The sequence below is a fragment of the Gopherus flavomarginatus genome, chromosome 4 (genome assembly GCF_025201925.1).
Source record: "Gopherus flavomarginatus isolate rGopFla2 chromosome 4, rGopFla2.mat.asm, whole genome shotgun sequence".
NCBI classification, from domain to species: domain Eukaryota; kingdom Metazoa; phylum Chordata; order Testudines; family Testudinidae; genus Gopherus; species Gopherus flavomarginatus.
Window position 1 is genome coordinate 7,982,068 of NC_066620.1, and position 25,648 is coordinate 8,007,715.

The following is a 25,648-nucleotide window of genomic DNA, read 5'->3' on the forward strand; positions in this document are numbered from 1 at the left end:
GCATGCCTGCGGAGGGTCTGCTGGTCCTGTGGCTTCAGCAGACCTCCTGCAGGCTGCCACCAAATCTGCAGGACCAGGGAACTGCTGTGCTTGGGGTGGCAAAATACCTAGAGCTGCCCCTGCTTACATTGTATGGGGCACAACCCGTGGCACTGAAAAAGACCATAGTTCATTCTGTGGCACATTCAAGTTAGGAACAAAAGCCAGATCGTCAATTGGTGTAAACTGGCACATCTCCATTAACTTCAGCTGAGCTATGCTGATTTACAGGATCTGCTTTGTAGCTACACAAGTAGTTTGTCTATCTGAAGAAAGTGTCTAGACTTTAAGACAATCGGAGAAAGGAGCCTGAACCAGCCAATGTAAAAAGAAACAACACTTATTTATATTACCATCAATCCTAGAAGCTCTTGCAGTGCCAGGATTCCATTGTGCCATGTGCATTACAAACACAGAACAAAAAGATATTGAAAGTATGAACCAAGACACACTCATTTGGAAATCCTCGCCAGCCCTTTCCGCTAGAAGTATAAAGACTAAAGCGTGAATGAATAAGTTGAAGCCTTAGTAGCCATCTGAAATGTATGTATTTGAATGCATAGAATACTGGTTGGTCCTTTGCTCTTTAGAGCATTTCAAAAGTGCCTCAGCATCAGAGAAATTCTGATTCCTAACATTACGATGAGGTTAGCTATAGTGGAAGACAAACTTTGGTTTGGAATTTTTCCAGACATGACATAACACTGCGATGATCAATTGTGGTCAGTTACTGTCCTGTGACAGCATGCACTGCTTACCCTAATTCTAAGGAACATTATTTACTTGGGTTATAAACAGCCTTTTCTCTTTCTCACAACTGTAGTCTGTTACAGTTGGGTAATCCTGTAATTTCAGTGGCAAAGGTCATTTTTCAGAAGCTGCTTTGGATCTTGTAATTTCTGATGCTTAGGGGATGTTTCAAAAGTAATTTTGCCCACACAACACTCAAGTCATCCTTTTAGAACTGGTTGGAAAGGAATAGTGAGTTTTTCACTACAATTTTCATTGAAATTTCAAGTTTTGTTTTAATTCCAACTACACTCTAAATTGATATATAGATATATATAAATAAAACAACCAGCAAAAACTTCCCAAGTTTCTGTGTTGAAAGCAGCAAACAAAGGAGTGAAGAACTGAGTTGTAAGGTAGTCACTAATGTACAGTGCCATCCCTTTGGTCTGAACTGTTAGCCAATAATTGGGGTCTTGCAGGCGTGTTTCCCTTAGGAGCAGAAAACAATATGAGTCAACAATATTCTTGAGGTGATCTTACAAAAATATGGACACAAAGTCCTGCTTCCCTGAACAGAGAAGAAACAGAAGGCAGTTTCCTTGCTCACAAATCCCCAAATCTGCTGCTCCAACAAGCTCTGTGCCCAAGAAGATTTGTCTCTTTGCTTCCTCTTGGGCTGGTCTACACTACAGACCTATATTGGTACAACTACGCAGCTCAGGGTGTGAAAAATCCATTAGATGCTACAGTGGCGCAGCTTCACCAGTAAGCATATCTGTAAGCATAGACAAACCCTGAGAGGGTGGTCATTTGTATCCCAATGTCAGCACATTCAGTTTCACTTCTCCTTGTGGCTCCAGGGTGAAGGATGCCTGTCTGTTGTGCAGCTGCTGCTGGCCTGAGTAAGAGAACCAGGTTACAATCAAAGAGGGAAAGGGATGAGAGCTTATTGAGTAGAAGACTAGAGTGAAGCAGAGCTGTTGCACATCCTTTTAAATCAAGCTGTACTGTGTCCTGAGTAGGTAAGTGAGACTCTGGTCCCAGTCTGAGCTGCGCATGGCACGGCTCTGGCAAGTGGGGAGACAAGAGAGACTTCATGTCATCTTTGCAACACCAGATGCTGGGACTGGCTGGGAACCGGTCTCCTCCCTGGCAAATTAGAGCAGCCCAGAGGCAGCTGGGAAGAGCCAGAGTAGAAAGGCACTCTGGCCATACCATCTTTCCACTGGCAAGACCTCCAGTGCTGGGGACTAGGGAGACTGGATCAAAACCACTGTGCCAGTGTATGGTATCCAGGGATTCCCCTGCATAAAGGTTTGAAGAGGTTCAGCTCTGGAGCTGTAACACAGCCAGAATAGAGGGACCAGGATTCGGCCAGGTGTGCTACAGCTTGGAAGCCTGGCAGCTAGGAGCCCGTTCTGCTCACGACAGAGAGCACTGAACAATGTTCTGATCATAATCTATAACCCAGAGTACAAAGAAAGCTCCCTGCAGGGATCACTGCACTGTTACTTGGGCAAGTGACCTTCAAGGCCTCAGATGTCAGTATTAAAAAAAAAAAAAGACTATTTGTTTTATTCAAAGAAATATGCCAGGACATCAAGACCGGCAATTGCAGAGACTAGTCGTGGGAGCACAGGAAAATGAGGCACAGACATCACATTGAGGGAACAGAGAGGGAATGGCCTACTACCCAGAAGTCCCTCATTTTATTAAGTTTCATGTACATTTCCTTCTCTCTAGGAGCTGGAGGACCAAGACCTCTATGGTTTTCAGCTTAACTCCACAGATTGCAGATCAGTCTTTAGAATGAAAGGCAAGGCTAAGGTCACTAACAGCTTGTGCTGAAGTAGAGACCAGAAGTATCCATGAAAAATTCCCTAAAGAGGCTGGGAGAAGACATCAGAAGATATCCATGTCCAGAGTGGTCTGTCTAACTCCCAGAGAAATGCAGAACTTGCAAGTTGTGGCACACCCTGCCCCTTGCCCAAAGGGAAAATAAGAATAAGCTACGACAGCACCCCCTGCCAACTGGTTGACAGAATGACAATGGCCAAAAAGAAGAATAGGCAGCCTGACGTCTGACTCAGAAGGATGGAAGTGGGAAGTATGTGGGGATAGGATGGGGCTCAGAAGTGGACCCTTACACAAGCCAGCATGCAGACAGGCTGGATTTGTTGATACAGTACATGGTCCGTGTATTCTGGGCTGAATCCTGCCATCTGCCATGCACATGGCTCCCCTCAGCTTTAATTATTGTTGCGTATATCTAGTGGCAGAACTTATTTTTTTGTTTCAGCACCAACCCTTCTCCCCCACACTCCCACCAGCCTGATGATTTTGTCCCCGCTAATGGTCTTTGGGTGTTCTTGACACAGCCAATATCTGGCAGCAATGCCACCTTTCAAACGCCACTGCTCTTTTCCCATCTGCTTCCTCCTTCACACCCACACATAGCAACAGGACTGCGTCATATCAAGGCTCCTATTTCAGCCCGATGATGATGTCAGCTGAACCGCTAAGGCAATCTTCTGTTTGGCCTCACGGGGTGAGGATATGACAACTTGTGAACCTTGCCTTTTATTATTTGCTGAGATAAGATAATTAGAAATACCAAATGAGATAAGCAGCAGGCCTACTGAACAGATGTTTCTGAAAGCTAAGCAAAGAGCTTTAGAGCCATCAGACGAAAATATCCTGGATACTTAAAAAAGATGAGGTACTGAACTCCTAACTCTGCCACTGACTTCCTGGCCGAGGGGCCCGAGTCATGGACCTGGACACTGTTGTGCTAGGTGCTGTACAAACACAGAACAAAGACAGTCTCTGATCCAAAGACAAGAGACAGAGGGATACAGACTGAGCAAATGGGGAGTACAAGGAAACAACACCAGTCTGTATGACAGGCAGTGGCTTCAGCACACCAATGGCCTAATTCATTGTCAAATTGTATAGGCAACACATCAAAGGAGAATTTTGAGGATGATGGAGGTAACTGCTGTAGATGTTTCTGGAGAGCACCTGCCAAGCAGGAAGGGCAGTCAGGGGGTAAAGCACAAAAATTGCTTTTCTGAAATGTTAAAGAGTGGCAATGAGGGTTGGCATCATGGGCCTATTGGAGGCAGGAGTCAACATCACTAGCGAAGGAGAGATGAAAGATTGGGAGGGGATAGGTGATGAAGGGCCTTGAAAGTGGACAGAAGGTGGCAGGTCTGTAGTCGTGAGGTAGAACTGTGAGTCAGCATAGAGATGGTAGCTGAATTTGTGTTTGCAGATGAGGTTACGCAGAGATAAGGTATAGAGGAAGAAGAGAAGGGGCCCAAGGACAGAGCCCCGTGGAACCCCGACAGAAAGATGGAGGGGAGAGGGATGAGGAGGATCCTCTGAAGAGCAAGCTGAAGGAGCAATGAGAAAGGTAGGGGGAGAAGTAGGAGAGAACAGAGTCAAGGAAACCAAGAGAGGACAAGAAAAATGTAGCTGACTATGTCAAAGGCTGCTGACAGGTCAAAGAGGAGGAGGGTGGAGTACTGCATCTGAACTTTGGTTAGGAAGAAATCATTAGAGACTTTGTTGAGAGCTGTTTCAATGAAGTGCAAGCCAGACTGGAGAGGCTCTAGGATGGAACTAGAGGAGAGGAATTCCAGTGACTGTAAATAGCATGTCCCACAAAAGGGAGATGGGGCAGTAGCTGGAGGAGTGACTCAAAGGTGGCTGGGATTGGGGACATGGAATTCAGTTAAGTGGGAAAAGCAGAGCTGTCTGTCTTTTCTATTTAGATAGTGAGCTCTCCAGGGCAGGGACTCTCTAATATTGCTCCCTAGTGTTCAAAAAACATAAGCCAGGCCCCTCAAAATCATGAGATTTCAGAAACAAGTGCAGGGTTATTTTTATTTGCCTTCTGGTGCCAGAACCTTTAGTGCTCACATTTTCAAGCTTTTCCTCACAACCATGAGGACTTGAAACACAATTCCAGAACCAAGGGGCGCTGAGAAAACAATATGAAAAGCCTTCGATAAAATCATGAGACCTGGCAACACTATCTCACATACAGCACCTCATACAAGGGGATCCTGATCTCAGCTAGGGCCTCTAGCCACTATGGTAATATAAACATACTGGTTCTACCTCCATTCCTGCTACTGCTACCCTGTTGGCTCTGCGATACCTGACACTGCAGAAATAAAATCCAGCCTTTAATAAACTGGCATCACCAAAAGGCCCAATGGAAATTAAATAATGTTTTGGTTTGTTCAAATGAAAAAAGACACTTTCATATGAAAATACCCGCCAAGCTTAAACATCCAGTCATTTAAAGCAGAAAGAACAGAAGTAATAAATATTTTACAGCTGGGGAAAATAAATCCAGCTCAATGTGGCTTTCAGTGGCTATGAGTTTTCCCAGCAGCTGGCTGTCCCATTTTTTGCAATGTATAATTATGCTTACTAACAGGAAGTACTCTTAGACACTCAACAAAGGTACAATTAGGGGCAGCATTTGAAGTGGTAGCTAACCTAATAAAGACCTCCTCAAACAGAGCTGAGTATTATTAAACATTGACCTCAGAATATTAGCCAAGAGTCTAAGTCATCAGTAATCACTCCAAGTAAACTCCAATCAAGTTTTATTTTAGAGAGAACCAGACTAAACTGTGCTAGCCACCTATTTAATGCTCTGGTGGAAAACAGAGAGTACGACAACCAGGAATATTTTAGTTCTACAAAGAGCATAAATGCTTTAGAAAGAAAACTTTTTCAAATAGTGACACTTGGTAGACACTTTGTAAAATGGATCACATTTTATACATGATCCTGGAGAATTGGGTTTTCAGCTAAACAAATTTCTCAAAAAGGGTCAACTTATAGACAAAATTTTTGATTTTTCAATCCCAAACCCCAATGCCAGAGAACTGAAATTTTTGTACTTGAATAGCCTACCATGGTGCCTCAGGGGAGTTGTAATTCCACATCCTCATATACCCATTCTCCTCTATGGGAAGGTAATCCCTAGCTCAAACTGGAGTCAGGACCCCTCAGGGGGTCACAAGGTTATTACATGGGGGGGGTCAACAAGCTGTCAGACTCCACCCCAAATCCCACTTTGCCTCCAGCATTTATAATGGTGTTAAATATATAAAAATGTATTTTTAATTTGTAAGGAGGGGTCACACACAGAGACTTGCTTGTGAAAGGGGTCACCAGTACAAAAGTTTGAGAACTACTGCCTTAGCTGGACTACATCACCCATGAGCATGGCCAGGGGCTGAAATGATGCAACCACCTCCCCTCACCAGGAAGACAGACTCTGGTTCATCATGGATGATGTAGTCCAACTGGAGAGCATAGCTCATGCAGGAGAAGGGGAACAGGAAGCACTGAAACTGCAGGGCCCCTATCAGTTTTCCAGTCAGCTCTCTCCAACCCTTCATGCTGCTTTGGATTCTAGTGACTAATGTTATTCTCCTACCCTTTCAACTAGGACAGGGTACCCAGATGCAGAATAGCTACAGCTGCTTGTCTCCAAAATTTAAAGGAGCTAAATGGAGCTAGCATGATGGGAACGGTTCCAAGAAGAGGGTGAACTTATAGGGCAGAGATTCAGAAGTTGCACAAGAATGGCCATACTGGGACAGACCAAAGGTCCATCCAGAGTGACCAGATAGCAGATGTGAAAAATCGGGACAGGGGTTGGGGGATAATAGGTGCCTATATAAGCAAAAGCCCCAAATATCAGGACTGTCCCTATAAAATTGGAACATCTGGTCACCCTAGGTCCATCCAGCCCAGTATCCTATCTTCCGACAGTGACCAATGCCAGGTGCCCCAGAGGGAATGAACAGAACAGGCAATCATCAAGTGATCCATCCCCTGTCGCCCATTCCCAGCTACTGGCAAACAGAGGCTAGGGACAGCATCCCTGCCCATCCTGGCTAATAGCCGTTGGTGGACCTATCCTCCAGGAACATATCTAGTTGTTTTCTGAAGAACCAGAAGTTACCAGGCAATCAAAAATAAATCTCCAGCTCTAACATAGCACATTTTCTGAGGGCTGGTGGTTTGGGCAGAGGACATGCTCAGGTTTTGAAAACTGGAAGTGGGCATGTTTGAAACAACGGTTTGTTTTTCCTTGATATGGTCTTACCGTAAGGAAATGATGATGAGGGAAGGCAATTGCTGATGATAATATCTGCCTTTTCTGTGCTGATTTTTACAATTGCAAGTGCATCTTAGAGGGTCTTTGAATAGAAGTTATTGGGCTTGTGGCATTTACCAGCCTTACTGGATTACTAGTTTAGGGGTTGCTGCTCCTCTAGTTGAACTCAGTGGAGCTAAATTGATTTACACCAGTGGCGGTTCTGGCTCCATAATTTCAACATTTCGAAGAACAGTAATATTAATGATGACAGTGCTTCTCAAAGCCAGTCTGCCGCTTGTTCAGGGAAAGCCCCTGATGGTCTGCAGGTTCAGCTGATCGCAGTTCCCACTGGCCGCGGTTTGCTGCTCCAGGCCAACGGGGGCTGTGGGAAGGGCAGCCGGCACATCCCTGGGCCCGCGCAACTTCCTCCAGCCCCCATTGGCCTGCAGTGGCGAACCGCAGCCAGGGGGTGCCACGATCGGCTGAACCTGCGACGCAGCAGGTAAACAAACTGGCCTGGCCTGCCAGGGGCTTTCCCTGAACAAGCGGCGGACTGGCTTTGAGTAGCACTGAATTATGACACAATCCAGCAATAGCCAGAAAACAAAGTTATTTCACAATCCCCATACTTGCGTCACAGGATCATGCTTTCTCCATAGTGGCCTTCATCAAGCGTGAGTCTTAATTTTTCATTTCCTGTCTTAAGTGTGTGTTGCCCTCTAGCCCAGTCTGAATATAACTTGTGGGTCCATTTTATCGGTGTGTTGTTTTTAGTGCATTATTAAGACATAGAGGCACAATAAGAACCTACAGATTGCAGCACTTGACCTAATTGTTCTATGTAACTTTTTTCCTCTTGTGCTGATGGTTGTCAGTGCAGTTTGCGAGAAGCAAAGGTAACAGGATCACAGTTCACGCTGACAAGGCAGGGTATAAGAAAAGTGCTACTGCACTGAGGGCGCAAGGGTGTGTTTCACTTTCAGCAGAAAACGAAGAGAAATATGAGAACCTCATTTGGTCTTTCACATCATCCGGCTACAATGACTGGTAGTAAGTGGGGCCTGAGAAGACCTTGTTTAACAAGCAATAGCACCTTAAGCCTGTGTGACGTATATGACTGCACAGGTTCCTTATACTTCCAGGGACTTCCCTCCCCTTGTTTCTCAGTAAACCCAATTCCATATTCAGCGGTGGCATGGAGTCCCCAGGCAATGCTCTGGAACTGCTCCCCACAAAGCCAGGCAGGACTTTGCGGAGCCTCCTCTCCCTTGGAGCAGACTTGTTCAGGGCAAGAAGCTCACATGGCTTCACCTCCTGGGTCTCTCCTTGGAGCATTCAGCATCCTCTGCCCCTCCATGCACTTTCCACAGTGAATCCACCCAGCGGGGTCCAGAGAAAGCCAAAGGGTCCTGCACCCCCACTTTGCAGTCAGACGTGACTCTCAGCCAGCCAGTAAAACAGAGGTTTATTCGATGACAGGAACAGGGTCTAAAACAGAGCTTGTAGGTACAGTGAACCAGACCCCTCGGCTGGGTCCATTCTGGGGGTCAGTGAGCCAGACCCCCACATCTGCACTTCACTCCTCGTCCCCAGGCAGCTCCAGACTAACAACCCCCTCCAGCCCCTCCTCCTCTGCTCAGCCCCTTTCCCTGGCCAGGAGGTTACCTGACCTCTTTGTCTCCAACACCTTCAGTTGGCATCTTTGCAGAGAAGGGGCCCAGGCCACCAGTTGCTAGGAGACAGAGCGTCAGGCATTTAGGTACACTGGCCCTTTGCTCTGCCAGATACTTAAGAACTGCCTAGGGGACACTGAGGCACCAACACAGTATTCAGAGAAAACATTAAGAACATTCCCAGTTCGTCACAACCGGTCCCTCTGATTTCTGTGCTAAGAGGCTTGTGGCAGAGATTCAGAGCCAGATCCATTTGTAATCATAACAACCAATTGGCTAAGAATTGCATACAGCCTGTTACAGCCCCGCCTCCATACATGAGTCCTCTCCACATATCTTTTAGCTTTTACAGTCTTTGAGGAAGGACTATGGCTTTTTATATTTGTCTAGCACTTCACACAATGGGGCCTGGACCTTGCTGGTTTCTAAGTGCTACTACAAGGTAAGTGTTAAATAATGGTTAATAATAATCCACAGCTGGTGCAAGTTACCACGGCTCCTGATTTACACTAGCTGAGGATCCAGTCCTGATTCCCTGACTAAGCCTCAAACCCACTTCTCCTAAGAATGTCTCAGATCTGGCTCTGCCTCCTGCTCCAGGAACAGCTGTGGACTGAGTTCTAACTTCTGAGCAAGCAGAGTTTGTACATTAATGTGCACAGGAGAAAACCCCTAAGCGAATGTAAAATGGATCTTTGTATTTCCATGTCATGCCTTGTTCTGAATGTCTTTTAATTAGCATAATTGATAACAGTACTTTCAATCCGACAAAAAAATAAAACAGAAATGAGTTTGATATTTGATCATGTACTTTAAGGCCACCTTCCTATCTTCTTTCCTTTCACAGTTTGGGGCATTAGTCAGAGCCCTGCTGCTTCTGGATATTAAGGTAACAGAGTAGTGTAGAGTGGGTTTTTTTTTCCCCGCACTGGAGAGAAGGTAGCAACCTTTTTTCTCTGATTGTCACCACAGGAGTGGATTGGTGCACAGTGTGGGCCTGATCCTGCAAACACTTACACACGTGAGCAGCTTTACGTATGTGAGCACTTGTGCATTAATGTGAGTACTCGTGTGGGGCTGCCATTTCAGAGTACTTCAGCTACTGCAGAGTGCAGCTCTCTACTTGTTTAGTCAAGCTTCTCTCATGTGACACATTACATGCCTGTGCCGTGATCTGCTCCGGCTTCCATTTTATCTCCTGGTGCAACTCAAGGCTTGTGTTAGACTTATAAAGCCTTTATAAGCCGTGGCTCATGTGGCCAACCTTTAGAGATTGCCTCTCTCCTCAGGGGACTCTGCCGAGTTGCCTCCTATCCAGTGTAACTGGGTGAGGGCTGCTGGCTGGGCAATTTCAGTGAGGGGTCCTTTGACTGTGGAGTTCATATGCCCTCTTGGTGTTGCACAACCCTGGGTATTTGTGCTCCTAGGCTTTTGACAAGGGAATGGGTCAAGGTGGGCAGAGGCAACTGAGGAGGTGGAAGTGATTAGTTCTAGGGGGTTGGACGGGTGTGCAAGAGATTTTAAAAAATGATATTGACATTGGATTATGCTGTCAATTCTGTGTACTATCCAGTCCTATCTATATTCTTATAATGCCCTCACCACTGAAGTATCTGGCCTCTAAGTTTTGTTTGTGTGTTCATATTGCACATAGGGTGTGGTTTATCAATGAAATAATGTACATATTCAACTGAGGTAGGCTCTATTCATTGTTTAAAAGTGTGCAGATGTGCACAGAGGCAGCAAATGGAGCATTTGTGTAGCACAGGTGGGATCTCTCCACCCATGTGCTGCTAAGGGGTATGGCGTGGTCTCTTGCCAGCCCTGAATAAGCTTGAAGACTGGGTAATAGAATCTTTAATTAACATGAATCCTGTGGCCAAGAATTTCTGTGGAGAGATAGTAGCCATTATTCTAGTGCACGAGAGGCTACATTACAGTGCTGGGGCATATACCCATGGGGTGTGGGACTGAATTCCAACCCTCTGAGCCCATGGAGATATCCATGCAAAGCTCGATCATTTTAGCTTTGTGCCTGGCTAAGGTAGGAGGGAGGGGGGAATTTCACTCTAAATATATAACACCTGCCTACCTACAACAGTTCTGCACAAAGCACCCATGTACTTACTGATGCATAAAAAAATCTACACCAACTGCTAGCAGACCTAGGGCTGAATGAAAACATTGCACCAAATACCGTTGTATATACATGTGTATCACAATGCTACACCAAGTACCTGTGACTTTTCTAGAGTATAACAACATTGCACTAAAGATCAGTGTTCCCACACATCTATAATAATCCACATGTCAAATCTGCATACTTGTCTTTGTATTTAACATGTGTCATCATCTGCAAACTTAACTGTAAATATGCACAGGAGAAACTATATTTGGTTTTTAAAACATCAGCTGAGAGGAAAGAAGCAGAAACAGAAAAGAAGGGTGTTTTGAAGAGAAAGGAGAGATACAAGAAATATGGGGTTAGGAAGAAGTATGTGATGCAAGAAACTGGGGTGAGGGGGAAGAAGGTTAGGTCTACATATTGACCTGCATGGGTGTGCCCCTTTGCCCACTTTCACCTCACTGACACCAGAAAATAATCAAAACAGTAGGTGCTTGGGTCCCCCCTCAATATTCTGATGAACCTGATGCATTTTCCTGCATTCAGAAGACTTTAAACATCTCAGAACAAAGATTTGAGACACACAAAACATAAATCTATTTCCCTAGAATGCTGGGGATTTATTTCTGGGGCAACAGTGGGGTCTATGGAGGCCCGGGGTCCCCCCGTGAAGTTGTCCATGTGGGTTTCGGCTCTGAGAAGAGTTTAAAAATTTGTTTTTCTAGAATTTTTACAGCAAACGAAACTAGAGAATTAGACTTCCAGAATGCCTGAGAAATAATTTGTTTTAGTCTTTGTATCTGGAGGTTTTTTGAAATGCACTAATATTCTACATGCAGGAAATTGCTCCAGGTTTTGCACAATATTCTGGAGCTAATAGGATCAGTGCATTCACTGCTTTAATTATAAACCATGTCTCCCTGCTAGTCAGAACTAAATGTTCACACAAGGTTTGTGTGTTTGTCTCCTGGGTGTGAGATGCTGGCAATATAGCATTTGCAGGTCCCATGCTTTTGATTTTAGGATTTGTATTTTCTTTAAACTGGGATTTTTTTTTAAAGTTTCTTTTCATTTAACTTCCCCTCCCCACTCCTGTTCTCATCGATGGAGAGTTGTTATTTAACTGCGCCTCTTTTGATTCGTTTCAGAACCGTTTGCTTTTACCCACAACAAAAATGGTTTCCAACAATCCGCTGGTATCACATTTATCATTAGCAAACATGAACCTCCAACTACTTCCTGGTCGGCTTTCATGCCCTCAAGAAAGATGGCTCAGGCACTTCCCGTTTAGGAGCTGCAGCTCCCAGTTTTTTCTGCTTCAGCTGTGTGAGTATCGCAACGACAAGCTAATCAGGGTCTGCTCCCTTCCCCCTTGCAGGCTGTCTCTATGGGGTGGTGTCTGAGGATTACATGCTGCTTTAATGGGGTCAGGTGGGGTGCTGCATGGGGGTGCCAGTGGATTTGGGGTGATGTGAAGGTTTGGGAAACAAGGTGGGGGAGGTAATATATTTTATTGGACTGGCTTCTGTTGGTGAAAGAGACAAGCTTTTGTGCTTATAGAGACAGAGCTCTTCTTCAGGTCTGGGAAGGGGACTCCCTCCCGGCCTCACAGCTAAACGCAAGGTGGGACAGATTGCATATTGTAAGGGGTCATGCAGAATACAGTGGCCCGTTAACACCTCTCCACTCAGCTTAGTCCTGTCGGGGGGGGGGGGGGGGGGCAAGGAGTTGGGGAATCTGAGGGTGCTAGTGAGTGGCCAGCGGCTGCAGCAGGGTGTTAGCTAGAGGCTGGGGCATGTCATTGTGTGGTTGGGGACGGGAGGCTGGTGGGGGTGGGTGTCCGTGTGTGTTTGGGGACGGGTCTGGTAGAGCAGCACTGGGGCAAGCCGGAGAAATGGGTGGCTGAAGGGGGAAGGGTTCCCCTGCCCGTGGGGAGCTGTTAGCAAGCCCTTTTCAGGGAGCATGTGGGAGCAGCTGGCAGTTAGTGGGGTCTGGGTGCTGTTCACCTGCCCTCTGACAACACATCAGCCCTGCTGCCCCCAGACTGTCACAGCTTCTTCTTGCAGCCAGGAGGCGGACAGACCTCTCCTAAGGGCCCCCAACCAGCATGCAGTCACACCAAGTAGTGCTGGGGGCCCCAATCCTGCAAGCCCGTCTGCATGCATAGACTAGTGTGGGCACAGGGTCCACGCTACCTGCTTTCAGGATTGGGGCCGTGGCGACTTGTCCCATGAAAAACCATGCTCTTGAATGTCCCTAGAGCCTCTGCTTGCCAGAAGCTGGGAATGGGCAACAGGGGATGGATGACTTGATGATTCCCTGTTCTGTTCATTCTCTCTGGGGCACCTGGCATTGGCCACTCTTGGAAGACAGGATACTGGGCTGGATGGACCTTTGGTCTGATCCACTGTGGCTGTTCTTATCCCTCCTCCACCCTGGCTGTGCCAGAAAGCCAGGCTTTGTAAATAACAGTGTGGGGCTGGCCACACAGGGCTTTGTACCATCAGTGGGGGCTGCGCATCCCTGCTTGGAACAAATGGCTTGATATGAAGGCCTTTTTGCGCACTTTTGGTGTCCCTTGTTACCTTTCCCTGGGAGCTCGTCTCTGTTTTGCTTTTATTATAAGCAGGGGAGCCCTTAAACTGAAAATTAACGTTAAAAAACAAAGCTAGGGAAAGCATCTGTCAAAATACAGCCTCTGGCTTACACGCAGTGCTGGAGGACTGATAAATAATGGAGCTGGGCCAACCTTTTTCCCTCACAAAAAACGGACCCGGGTTTCATAAATTTTAGAAAAATGTTTGTTTTACTGGCTCTAACAAATACTAATAGCAGAGACTGATCCCATCATAATATTTACAAGGCGTTCCCTTCCAGCTCACTTACCGCTGGGCTAGCTGTAAATTATGTTAATGATTAAAGGGGTGGGTGGGTCTTTAATTTGGCTTGCTTGTTTCAGTGGTACAAGGACCTCCGACTAATTCCTGGTCAGCTTTCATGGTGCTCTGAATCAGTGTGTGTGAGTGCAGACAGGACAGGGGTAAGCACTGCTGGGACAGTCAGACCTCTGAGGATGGGAGGATCTAGAGTAGAGGTGATTTGATACTCTGCCACTTGTGCAGGCCACACTCAGCAAAAGTTATTAAAATAGAAATAGCCAAAGATAAGCCATGTCGGTAATGACCTACATTTATTTTACACTTCTCCAGAGCCTCTTAAATGCTTCCACGTGGTTCAACACCTGTACACAAGGTTTTGCTGGATTGCTGCACCAGAGTCTGGATTGTGGACCAACTCCCCCACGTGGACCCTGCTGCTGCATGCTAAATGTTCTTTAGCCTGTGTTGTCGTTGCCCTGTTTTTATCAGGACTTCATCAGTGCACACTAGCAAGGTCTACGCAGGGTTGTTAGAGCACAGCACGCTGGTGTGCTCTACAAATCACACCCTGGTAGTGTAGACTCTGGGGTTGCGAAGACAAACCTGAATATTCATGGGAAGTCCAGAGTCTGGATGAAACTGTTCTGCAGGCTAGATCCAGCCCATGGGTGTTACATTTGACCCCCCTGATTCTGTTAACAGCATTGCATCTCCGCTGAGAGGAGGGGAATTATACGAGGTTAAGTAGAATAACTAAATCAGGGAAACAGACTCTGGAAGGCCAATGAGTTTTATATCAGTCGACACCAGCTGCTTGTGGACCTTGCAGTGTGTAAAAACATTACACCAAATACATTTGAATAGATGTGTATGTTACAGTGCTGTACCACATGCCTGTGAATTTTGCTCTTTAGGGCAGGGACTGCCTTTGTGTTCTGTGTTTACATTGCCTAGCACAGCAGGGTCCTGGTCCCCAGCTAAGACTCATAGGCCCTACAATAATATAAATAATAATATACTGAGATATGACAACCACTGCATCTGATATCAGTGTTCCTACACATCTATGATAATCCACACTTAAAAGAAGGGAATTCAGATTTTTAACATTTGTCATTATCTGCATACATATCTTAATATCCATCACAATACAGTTTTTTAAAATCAGCTGAGAGTAGAAAGGCAGAAACATATAAGGAGAGTGTCTTGAAGAGAAAGAGAGGCAGAAATATGATAGGCTTAGGCCCCAGTCTTGCATTCATGTGCCCACTCTCAGCTCTGCTGAAGTTATAACAGTTTTAGTATTAACCTCTGTATTCACATGCTCATAATGTTCTGAAATATTCCTGTTTGGTATTGGAGTTTTCCATGCTTAGCTTTTGTCTGAAGGTGGACTTCTTTCTTTCTGTCTTCCTTAGTTTGAGCAAAATCCTAGCAGTGACTTCAGAGTTTTGAGGAGGTAAAAATAATTTTTATTTTTTTACTATGGGAAAAATGTACAATTCTCCTATTTCCTTCTATTTTGTGGGAATAACAGAGAAACAGCTGAACTGTAAAACATCCAACTTGGGGCCTTTGCATCCTGCAGCATGCTCAGCACTTCCCAGCTCTGCCCTCACTTCAGGTCACGTTGTGGAAGTGCAAAGCCCCATAGAAACTGCTCTCAAAGTCTTGACCAATCTCTTCTTGGCTAAATCTCAGGTCTGTCCCAGACTACCTCCTCCCTTGCGCTTTCCTCTGCCTTTGACAAAGTTGATCGTTCCGGCATCCTCGAATCCCACCTGTCCCTCGTTTCATGGAGCTTCTGGGTCTCTTCCTGCCTCTCTGGCCACCCTTTCCATGGCTCTTTTGGCAACTCTTTCTCCTCTCAGCTCCCATGTGCTGTCAGAATCCCTTCAGGGCTGTGCTTATGGCCCTGGCAGTGGTGTTCTTGGGTGACCTCCTCCACTTGCATGGGTTTAACGACCACTTCAATGCTAATGACACTCACATATAAAACTTCTCTGCTCTGAATTTAGCACTGAGGGTTCACCTTGTATCTCTCACGGTTTCATTTTGGATCGCTCACCCTCATCTCATAACCAAGCTCCTACTCTCTTCCAAGCTCTTTCTTCTATCTCTGTATCATGGCTTCTAACTCCACCAGACCTATAACCTGGGGGCCACCTTCAACTTGTCCTTCTCCTGTCCCACCAAGGTTGTCTCCAAATCCTGGAGCTTTTCTGTCCATAACATTTCAAACAACTCTTCACCAGGGGTGAAATCACTGGTCTCTAATCATCCTACTTCATTGCTCCAGTCTCCCCCTCGTCAGATCTTTTTGATACCAACTTCAGCCCCCTCCAGTCCATCTTGAATGCCCCAGCGCTGGTTCTGCATCACACAGACCCTGCGTGCTCCTTTCACTGAGTTTCTTTTCACTTTTCCACCCATCTATACCTGCTTTATCACCTAGCACAAACATCTTTGTGCCTTCTGCCATGGTGCCCTTTTTGTCTGGATTGCCCTTCCCAAGTCATTTCCCTCTCATTCAAATCCCTCCTCAAAGTCCAGACAGGTCCATGACATACTTCCTCATCTTATTATTGTCGCCCTTGTCTTTCCTTTCCTCTCCTCGTGTTTGCCATACATTAAGTTTAGATTTGTGCAATCATTGCGGCTGGTGTGATGGCCCAAAGTTTTGTAAGTGACTTGTGATTGTAGGTGTCCAACCTGAGATACCTTAAAGGAGCTTGATTGTGAGAGAGGGGATCTTCAGCAAACAGGTCCCTTTAAGTGGTCTCTAGCTGGACACCTAAAACCATCAGTTCCCTTTGAAAATCTTGGCCTATGCTTTGTGAGATGGCTAGTCAAGTTTTTGGTTTGTTTACTATTCATTATTTTTCAGTCATACACTGAGAACTTGTTCTAACCAGGTTGTGTTTAGATTCAAAAAGTCTGATCTCCAACTTGGTCTGTCTTCCAAGTAAAATTAGGAATAATGATATTTGGGGTTACACCTTGGATCATAGGATCTGGGAGTGCGTTACTAAGGTGGGCATGCATCATCATCACTTTTTTACAGAAGGGGAAACCAAGTTTCAGCGGCACAATTTTCAGTGCAGTGTTTGCATGTTTCAGGCACGGGTGGGCATGGGCTAAGCACAGAGGCTGTTTGATTTTTAGTTTTCTGCTTCAAAGTTTTTGAATAAATGAGAGCTCACATGGCATCAACATACTAATACAAGTATGGAGGGTGTTAACTTCTCACTGAGGCCGGCATCACTGTAAAAAGATTGAAGGAAATTATTTCATAAAATGTGCTGTTTTTATTTCCCAGGGAAGATCCACTCCTGTGTCAGTCCTGACAAACAGTGGGGAATGTGTTGACTTCAAGTGACACACACTTTTTGAAGGTCAGACCATTTTGGCAGAATGATCAGCTGATGCAAGGAATCTAATGACCTATTTTTCCTTCCAGAAGGCTGCAGCTGACAGACTTCCTACAAGGGAAAGCTGCATGACAGATGACCACAAACACTGGCAACCTGTTTACTCCTGGACACTGCCCAAAGAGTTACTCAATCATCAGTGATCCATTCACAGGTACAATGCAAGTGAAATGATGTGTCCCGCTCTTGCACATTTGAGAACTCACAGCTTCAGTCACACCATTACTTTCCCTCTGAGATCAGCCTCTCCACTGAAGGCCTGGGAGCAAGTTAACTGGAGACTGGCTGTACAGCTTCTAGAAACCCATTATGATGTTATAAGGATGTGGCCAATCACCACCTAGTTTGTGTGTTTTTTCCCCTTTGCCCTCCCTTCCCTCTTTTTGCTGTGTCTTTATGCCTGTACAGCAACTAGACTGTTGAAAACTCTACTTGTAACTATGACTAGGGTGGAGGATAGCTGAAGTGGGGTGCACGGCATGTGGTGCAGAGATGGAATTTTGGCCAGGGATTCCCAAGTATAGTTCCAGTGTTTTGACATGTAGCGTAAGAGTATTAATGTCCATGCCGAGAAGACACCCTCCTGTCCGCCAGCGAGCTGCAGCAGCTTCAGTTTATCTATGTAAGGAGAATGAAGGGATGAGCTGACCCAGCTATTGCTAGAGGCCTCAATCTGGAAAAAGGACTCCAAGCATGTCCTTAATTTTAACTGCATGAGCAGTCTAACTCGGGTCATGTGCTCAGTGTTTAGCACGTGCCCCAGTATTTTCCTGGACTCCATGTGTTTCCAGGGAGTCCAGGTATGTCAGCCTTGATGCTTAGACTTCGAAGTTATCCCCTCTGCCCAAGAACACCAAAATCTACTTCTTTCATGCTGCCTTCCTCTTCTGAGACCCACTCTCCCTTAGTTTAATCAATGACTAAATGCTGAAACCAAAATTCTGTTGTGTGATGATGAAGAGCATGACCAGACAAGCTCTTCGGAGTTGCTTTCTTTTGGATTTTCATGCTACAAAATAGCATTTGGACACAAATCAGATGTCAAGAATTAAAATACCAGTTGGAGAACACTTCAGCCTTCCTGGTCACTCAATTACAGACGTAAAAGTCTCAATACTCCAACAAAAAACTTTAAAAACAGACTCCAACGAGAAACTGCTGAATTGGAACTAATTTGCAAACTGAACACCATTAAATTAGGCTTGAATAAAGACTGGGAGTGGATGGGTCATTACACAAAGTAAAACTATTTCCCCATGCTAATGTTTTCCCTTACTGTTACCACACCTTCTTGTCAACTGTTGGAAATGGGCCATCCTGATTATCACTAGAAAAGCTTTTTTTTCCTCCTGATAATAGCCCACCTTAATTGGTTAGTCTCGTTATAGTTGGCATGGCAACACCCATTTTCTCATGTTCTCTGTGTGTTTGTATATATATATATCTTCCTGCTGTATTTTCCACTGCATGCATCAGATGAAATGGGTTTTAGCCCACGAAAGCTTATGCCCAAATAAACTTCTGAGTCTCTAAGATTCCACAAGTACTCCTCGTTTTTTTTGCTGATATAGACTAACACGGCTGCTACTCTGAAATTTGGATCTCAGTAATAGTTGTGTCTTCACTGCAGTGGGGTCATGGAGGGAGATGAAACCGCATCGAGCCACCCCTCAGAGGACAGCAGCATACTGGACCTTCCCTCTGCTTATGATATAACAAGCTTCCTGCCAGAACACAGCACTGGGACCAGTGACGAGCCTTGTAGTTCTGTGGATACTTTTGCTTCATCAGCATGCTTAGGTAAAGACTAAACTAACAATGAATGTAAATATTCCCGCTCTCTCTCTCACACACTTTAGACAGACATGTCGGGTCAATATTTATTGCTTCAGGCAGAGTGTTGTTTGAATAGGCAGCAAGCAGCTTGCTGAAGTTCGAAGCAAGTGCATCTGTCTTAGTGGAAAGTGTGGCTTATTGGAAGGGCAATATGGTTCTGTGCTTCCTAGTAAATACAACGTGCACTGTGGATTGCTGATACATGTGAGAGCAGTCGAAAGGGTTGCTGCTTTCTGGTGTCACTGCTCATGAAGGAGGGAGTTACCTGAAGCCAACTAACAGAAACAATCCTAAAACACTGGTAGGCATCAGGAAAAACGTTGCTTTGTACAATTACAACCAGCAAGAAAACATCTACTCTGCAAATCCTTCTACCTTCCTTTCCCCCATCTGCAACATGTCCTCAATATACCAGTGCAGGACAAGTGTTCTGTTTATAAAAGGTTATAGAAATAGGCAACTGAAAGGCTGGTTGTGCTGCATTTCTTGTGGATTAGTAATAAGCTTGCTGTAGGATCAGATTATGCACAGCAACTAGGAGATAATGGTTAACTTTCTTGCCTTGTTTTGTTTCTTAGAGGGGGGGATTTCTGCAAAAATGATCAAAAAACTAAGCTTTGGGCCAGTTCCCACTTTCTAAGCTGCACTGTTATATTTATCCACAAGGGAGATGAACTGAGGTTGTATCAACAACTTTAATTCTGGTATTTTCTAATTTTTGAAAATGTGACTTTACAACCTGAAAGTTCATTTAATGTAACTGTTGTGGACGTGATATGTATACAGGTATTGTTCTGCTTGTACTTTCTAAAAGCGACTCTGGCCAGTTTCCACTACCTTCGTGTGTTTGTAGGGATGAATTATTCTACAGTGGTCGGAGTGCCTTTGAGAGGGTGCATTAAAATTCAATATTAATATAGTTATTGTAGGTGTCACTAGGTGGCTCTGTTACACACAGTCTTCTAAGTTCTTAACAAGGGCTCAAATGTCCAGTTATGAGAAGAAAGGTTTTGTGGTGGTTTTGGTTATACAAGATTATGAGATTGGAGTTATGTGAGCAGCAGGAGAATTTGCTCTCTGCCTGGGGCTCTGATTACCTTCAGCTCTTGAAGCCTGGTTGAAATTTTTCTGTCAAAGCTGTTTTTCAATGGGAAATTGGGTTTTGGCCTGAATTAAGTTTTCTACAAAAAGTGTCAGCTTTCCACAGAAAATTTAGACTTTTCATTAAAAAAACCCCAAATATCCAAAAGCCAAAAAAGTTTTGATTTTGGCTGAACATTTTTATTTTGAAATACTGCTGTTGTGCCTTAATGGGAGTTGGTTGTACTTTTTGGGTATGTAATGTCTCATTCACCTCTAAATGTCTCATGATGCACTGTGGTATCTCAGCAAGAAGGGAGAATGTGGTGCATCATGGGAGATGTAGTCCAGCCAGGGAGCACAAGCCCATAAAGAAGAATGGTGTTATGAGGTACCTGAATTACAACTACCATGAAGCAGCATGGCAACATTTCTGAATCAAAATTTTCAGTTTTCTCTTTATTATTTGGCTGAGAATTTTTGGTTTCCAGTATTCTTGCTGAAAATTTGGAATTTTCCACAGGGGAAAAAAACAACAAACCCATTTTTTGACCTGCGTAGACAATCCCCAGATTCGCCTCACTGATTTCTCCACCACTGCGAATCCAACTTGCCAGACCCTGTCAATTGCTATGTTACGGCGGAGGGGGAGCACTGATGTTAGAACAAGATGCTGGTGTCAGAAGAATGGGCAGTTATATGTTACATCATGTGATCCAGCCTGACGTTATTGATTCATGTGATCCAAGATCGCCCCCCCCCCCCCACCCCACACACACCCATCCCCTCTGACTTAAAAGTTTGAGGGGAAGTTTGTGATGGAGGAATCACTTTACTTATGAACTAAGTGTTGCTACTATGTTGTTTGCTACTTTTAAATATTTCCAGTTAAAATAATTTTGTTTGATTTAAGACCCACTAGTACAGTATTTCTTTTTGCGCCGCTTTTGCTGCTGCTGTCATCATCAGTGACTGCATAGACAGTCCATTGGACATGGGGCAAAGCTGGATATGGTTGTATTCAGCCTTCACTCCTTTCTGGAATTTTGAATCCAAACTGCATTGAACCCACCACTTTCATCACCTATTCAGTCCTGATTCACCGAGGGTTAAGAAGGTTTGTGGCAGTTGCATTAAAAAACCTGGCTTAAAATAAAACTAGGTGAGGTTGGGAAGTCATTTGCAAAGAGGTTTGCGAATATTTTTTTAAAAGAAAAAATATTTCTTCTGTTTGCAGGCAAAGCTAGCAAACCCCCTGTGAAATTTCTGTTCACTCTGGAGATTTAAATAGTTAAAAAGAGGTGTTGAACTCCTCTTCCTCATGTTCGCTGACATATGATACACCTCTACCTCAATATAACGCTGTACTCGGGAGCCAAAAAATTTTACCATGTGTACAAGGGTTAGCTGGGGCTCGACCCTCTCCAGGGCGGCGGGGAAGCTCACCGGCTCCCTACACACAGTTGATGTTGGGGAATTAGTCTGGCTGCGGGGTCTCCCTCGGTAGCTCTTGCTGTAACAGGACCAAATACTGTAAGCCCAGGCCCTGGGTCAGGGCAGGGCAAAACTGGGTCAAGTGCTCAGGCCCTCGGGCCGGAGCTGAGCACTGGCACTATAAACAGTAGCAATAAGCCCAGGCCCTAGGTCAGGGCAGGGCAACGAATGCTGAGTCAGGAGTCAGGCCCTCAGACAGGGCTGAGCAGTAAGTACAGATGGTTGGGAGCCCAGGCCCTAGGTCAGGCCCTCAGACAGGGCTGAGCAGTAAGTACAGATGGTTGGGAGCCCAGGCCCTGGGTCGCTCAGGCCCTCAGGAAGGGCTGAGCAGTAGCGATAGGCTCCAGCCTCCTCAGGCCTGGGAGAGGGGGAGACGGTCACTCACGAGTTGGGTGGCAGGGGGGACGCAGGCCCTCCCACTCCACTGCGTCCCAGCCCAGGGCCCTAGCAGCCACAGAGACTCGCTGGTGTCAGTGGGGATCCTGGCTGCAACCCACCGACGTCAGCTCTGGGTGTGCTGCAGCCACGCTAGGGTCGGCTGCCCCCGGGCTACTTCCAGACTCCCCCTCGGGTAGTACCTGGGTCAGGGTGTTGTCCTCTGGGGGGGTCCAGCACCATAGGTTCCTCTGGGTAGTGGGCGAGCGGCAGGCCTGGCAGCTCCTCCGGGTAGCGAGCGCAGGGCAGGTCCAGCAGCTCCTCCGGGTAGCGAGCGCAGGGCAGGTCCAGCAGCTCCTCCGGGTAGCGAGCGCAGGGCAGGTCCAGCAGCTCCTCCGGGTAGCGAGCGCAGGGCAGGTCCAGCAGCTCCTCCGGGTAGCGAGCGCAGGGCAGGTCCAGCAGCTCCTCCGGGTAGCGAGCGCAGGGCAGGTCCAGCAGCTCCTCCGGGTAGCGAGCGCAGGGCAGGTCCAGCAGCTCCTCCGGGTAGCGAGCGCAGGGCAGGTCCGGCAGCTCCTCCGGGTAGCGAGCGCAGGGCAGGTCCGGCAGCTCCTCCGGGTAGCGAGCGCAGGGCAGGTCCGGCAGCTCCTCCGGGTAGCGAGCGCAGGGCAGGTCCGGCAGCTCCTCCGGGTAGCGAGCGCAGGGCAGGTCCGGCAGCTCCTCCGGGTAGCGAGCGCAGGGCAGGTCCGGCAGCTCCTCCGGGTAGCGAGCGCAGGGCAGGTCCGGCCAGCCGCCTTGGCCTGTGGGGTTTTCCCAGTTGCGGGCTAGGCTGGAGACGTCTGGTCTCTCTGGTGGCTGGGGCCTTACTGAGCTCTGAGGGCCGGTCTTTATACTTCCAGGTCGCCGCCTGACCCTCTAAGGGGCGGGCTCAGAGCTCCCTAGCTCCGCCCACTCCGGCCTCCGGACAGGCTCTTCCCCCTCCCGGGCAGCGGGGAGCCACACCGGCTCACTACACCGTGTTATAGGTGAAACCGTGTTATATCGAACTTGCTTTGATCCACCGGAGTGCACACCCCCATTTCCCCCCCCGCCCCCCCGGAGCACTGCTTTACCCCATTGTATCCAAATTCCTGTTATATCAGGTCGTGTTATATTGTGGTAGAGGTGTACTTGCTTAAGGACTGAGCAAACTACCGTGGATGGTAACGTTTAGACATCAGCACCCCTACTGGTTGTTCACTATATTGCACAGACAGAGGATAAGCACCCAATGAACCTAGCCTACTGTCGTATTACTAGTTTATGAGGCCTGGGCAGTTTCCTTCAGTTTCCAGTCTGACAATTCCAGGATTGTGTCTCAAGTAAAATAGCATTCATCTGTGATAGGGATTCTAGCCATTGCTGTGTTTTGTCTGTTGAGAGTAGGAGCACTGGAGAGGCTACGTGACCTAGTGATTATAGTAGATTTGTCCAGTTGATATTCCTGTTCTAATTTGAGCCTTGATTAATTTCAGATCTTGGTAATTGTAAAGTGTCCACTTGTGCGTCATAGTGTCGTGATGTATTTCCTTGTTGCTAGTGAAAATATGCCAAATGAATCTCTCTGCTTTAGCAAAGGAATTCCTCTGACAATATGATAGGCGGGGGTTTGTTTGTTTTAGACAATGTGTCACAGGTTTTCTGTGAGCCTTTATAGGTGTATCCACAAGTGCTGGGATTTGTGGGCAATCCCTGGGTGTGTGTATTGTAAGCTATTTGCTCAGGTCCTGTTCTTCTCCAGCAAGGATTGGTGCTATTTGAGTTAATTGTGTTGGTGATTAATGTTGGGGTATGGGAGGAACGTGTGATTACTCTGCAGTTCCTAAACTGGTTTGAGGAGCAAGGCGTTTACAGCTATTCAGCCTGCTATGACACATGAAAAAACAAAGACAAACTGCTCAAGCATGAAACTTCATGTTGTGTTTTATGGCAGTAGAGGCCAGATCCTGCATCTTTGTTCATGTACAACACCCTCTGACTTCAGTGGGCACTTCGGGTTTTGCAAAGAATGAAAGATCAGGCCCCAGATTCTTCTTCTTTTGTTCACATTACAATTGCACTTAGAAGCCCTGACTAGAGCCAAACTGTGATGGACCCTGACTATGCATAATAAGACAGCCCTGATCCGAAGAACTTGCAATCCAAACAAATACTTACTTGAGGGTAGTTTTCTATACAATTGCGTCTATATAAAACAATGCTGCTCCAAATATCTGAGTGCGTGCTGTATGGAACAGTGTCAACATTTTACATGCACATTCGCCTATGCACATCTATAAAATCATTAACGTCTTTTATTTTAAAAGGAGACATCTGCTTTCTAATCTAGGTGGTTTAAGCTTACATAAGTCCTTTGTGAGTCAGCCCTGCAAAAAAACAACCCGCGGCAGCAAGTCTCAGAGCCCGAGTCAACTGACTTGAGCTGTATACCTTTGCAGTATAACAGGGCTAAAAATAGCAGTGCAGATGTTCCCACTTAGCGTGGAGCCCACGCTCTGAGACCAACCCCCTCGCTGGGTTTCATAGCCGGGGGTCCAGCCCAAGCAGGAACGTCTACACTGCTATTTTTAGCCCTGAATCGGGGTTTGCTTGGTTGGCTTTTTTGCAGTGTAGTTGTACTCTCAGTCATCTTGGCTGCAGAAAACATAACTGCACTGAAAACCAAACCCTACATCTAAGGGGAACTTTCTTAGAGAATTAAATCATATCAAAGAATCTTCGAGTTACAATCCAAGCTCTTGTTTCCTCCTCTCATGAACTAGTGAAAAGTGTTCCAGTGACTTATGATTAATTTATTTGTATTGCAAAGGCACCTAGGGGCCCCAGTCATGGACCATGACCCCACTGTGTTAGGTGCTGTACAAACACAGAACAAAAAAATAGTCCCTGCCCCAGTGAGCTTACAATCTAAGTATGAGACAAGAAACAACAGATGGACACAGCCAGAGAAATGGGGGAGCGGAAGGAAACAGTTGGTCAGCATAATAAGCAGTGGTAGGACGCCAGCTTGTATGATTGAAGTTAAGAGCAGCGATTTGCTCTAACCTGTACTATAAAGCGTTTTGACTTGGAGACTGGCTCCTATGGTTTAGGCAGTGGGAATGACAGGTAATTGTTCGAACTCTGTTTGTTTTAAATGCCATTTGTAGTTGCACAAGGACAGTGGTCTTGCTTGCTAAATGTTAATTTTTCGGCACACAGCAGTACAGCCAGCAGGAGTCACTGTCTCTCAGAACATTGTTTCCATCTACATCTCCACTAAGAAAATTAAGTAATATTTTTCTGGCATTCCTCCTGTCCTGGATTGATATTGACCAGAAGGCATGTCATCGAGCCTTCAGGCATCCCGAATAAATATTTATATATTCTTAGTGTAACCTATGAACAATTAAAGGCATGTATAACATAGGGAGGATACATCATTTTGTTGGAAGGGAAATGTAGTTGGGTAACTCCATTAGCAAAACAGTGCTTCCAGTTGCATGGAAACACTAATAAACACTACATGTATGTGCGAATGAGCGTTCTCCTGCTGTAACAACGATACAGCATATCCAGCAGTAAGCTGAATTTTGTAATGAAGTAAAAGGGACACACACTCAAAATTTCCTTGTTTATACAGCAACGGACCTTAGGATATTAAAGCTGATGAAAATGGTACTTTGCATCTTTTGGCTTTTTTAAAAATATTTCTGCTCTTGTTTAGAAAATAAAACAAAATGACTGTGGGCTGGTCTACATTACGGGGGGAAATCGATCTAAGATACGCAACTTCCACGTAGCTGAAGTCGAAGTATCTTAGATCGAATTACCTA

At 45.9% G+C, this 25,648-nt stretch overlaps 1 protein-coding gene across 3 annotated transcripts in view; it reads left to right on the top strand.

Moving 5' to 3' along the window:
• Positions 1 to 11,927: 11,927 nt before the first annotated feature.
• SHLD1 (shieldin complex subunit 1) overlaps positions 11,928 to 25,648 on the top strand; it is a 72,975-nt gene continuing 59,254 nt past the window's right edge. Inside the window, exons 1-3 of one of the 3 annotated variants that reach the window (XM_050952237.1) lie at positions 11,928 to 12,028; positions 17,042 to 17,166; positions 18,643 to 18,812. In XM_050952237.1, coding sequence (XP_050808194.1) covers positions 18,650 to 18,812 — 163 coding nt within the window. In that variant the 5' untranslated portion in view covers positions 11,928 to 12,028; positions 17,042 to 17,166; positions 18,643 to 18,649. Of the gene's footprint in view, positions 12,029 to 17,041; positions 17,167 to 18,642; positions 18,813 to 25,648 lie in introns of those variants that run through there. The other 2 variants (XM_050952238.1, XM_050952239.1) reach the window with 2 other exon arrangements.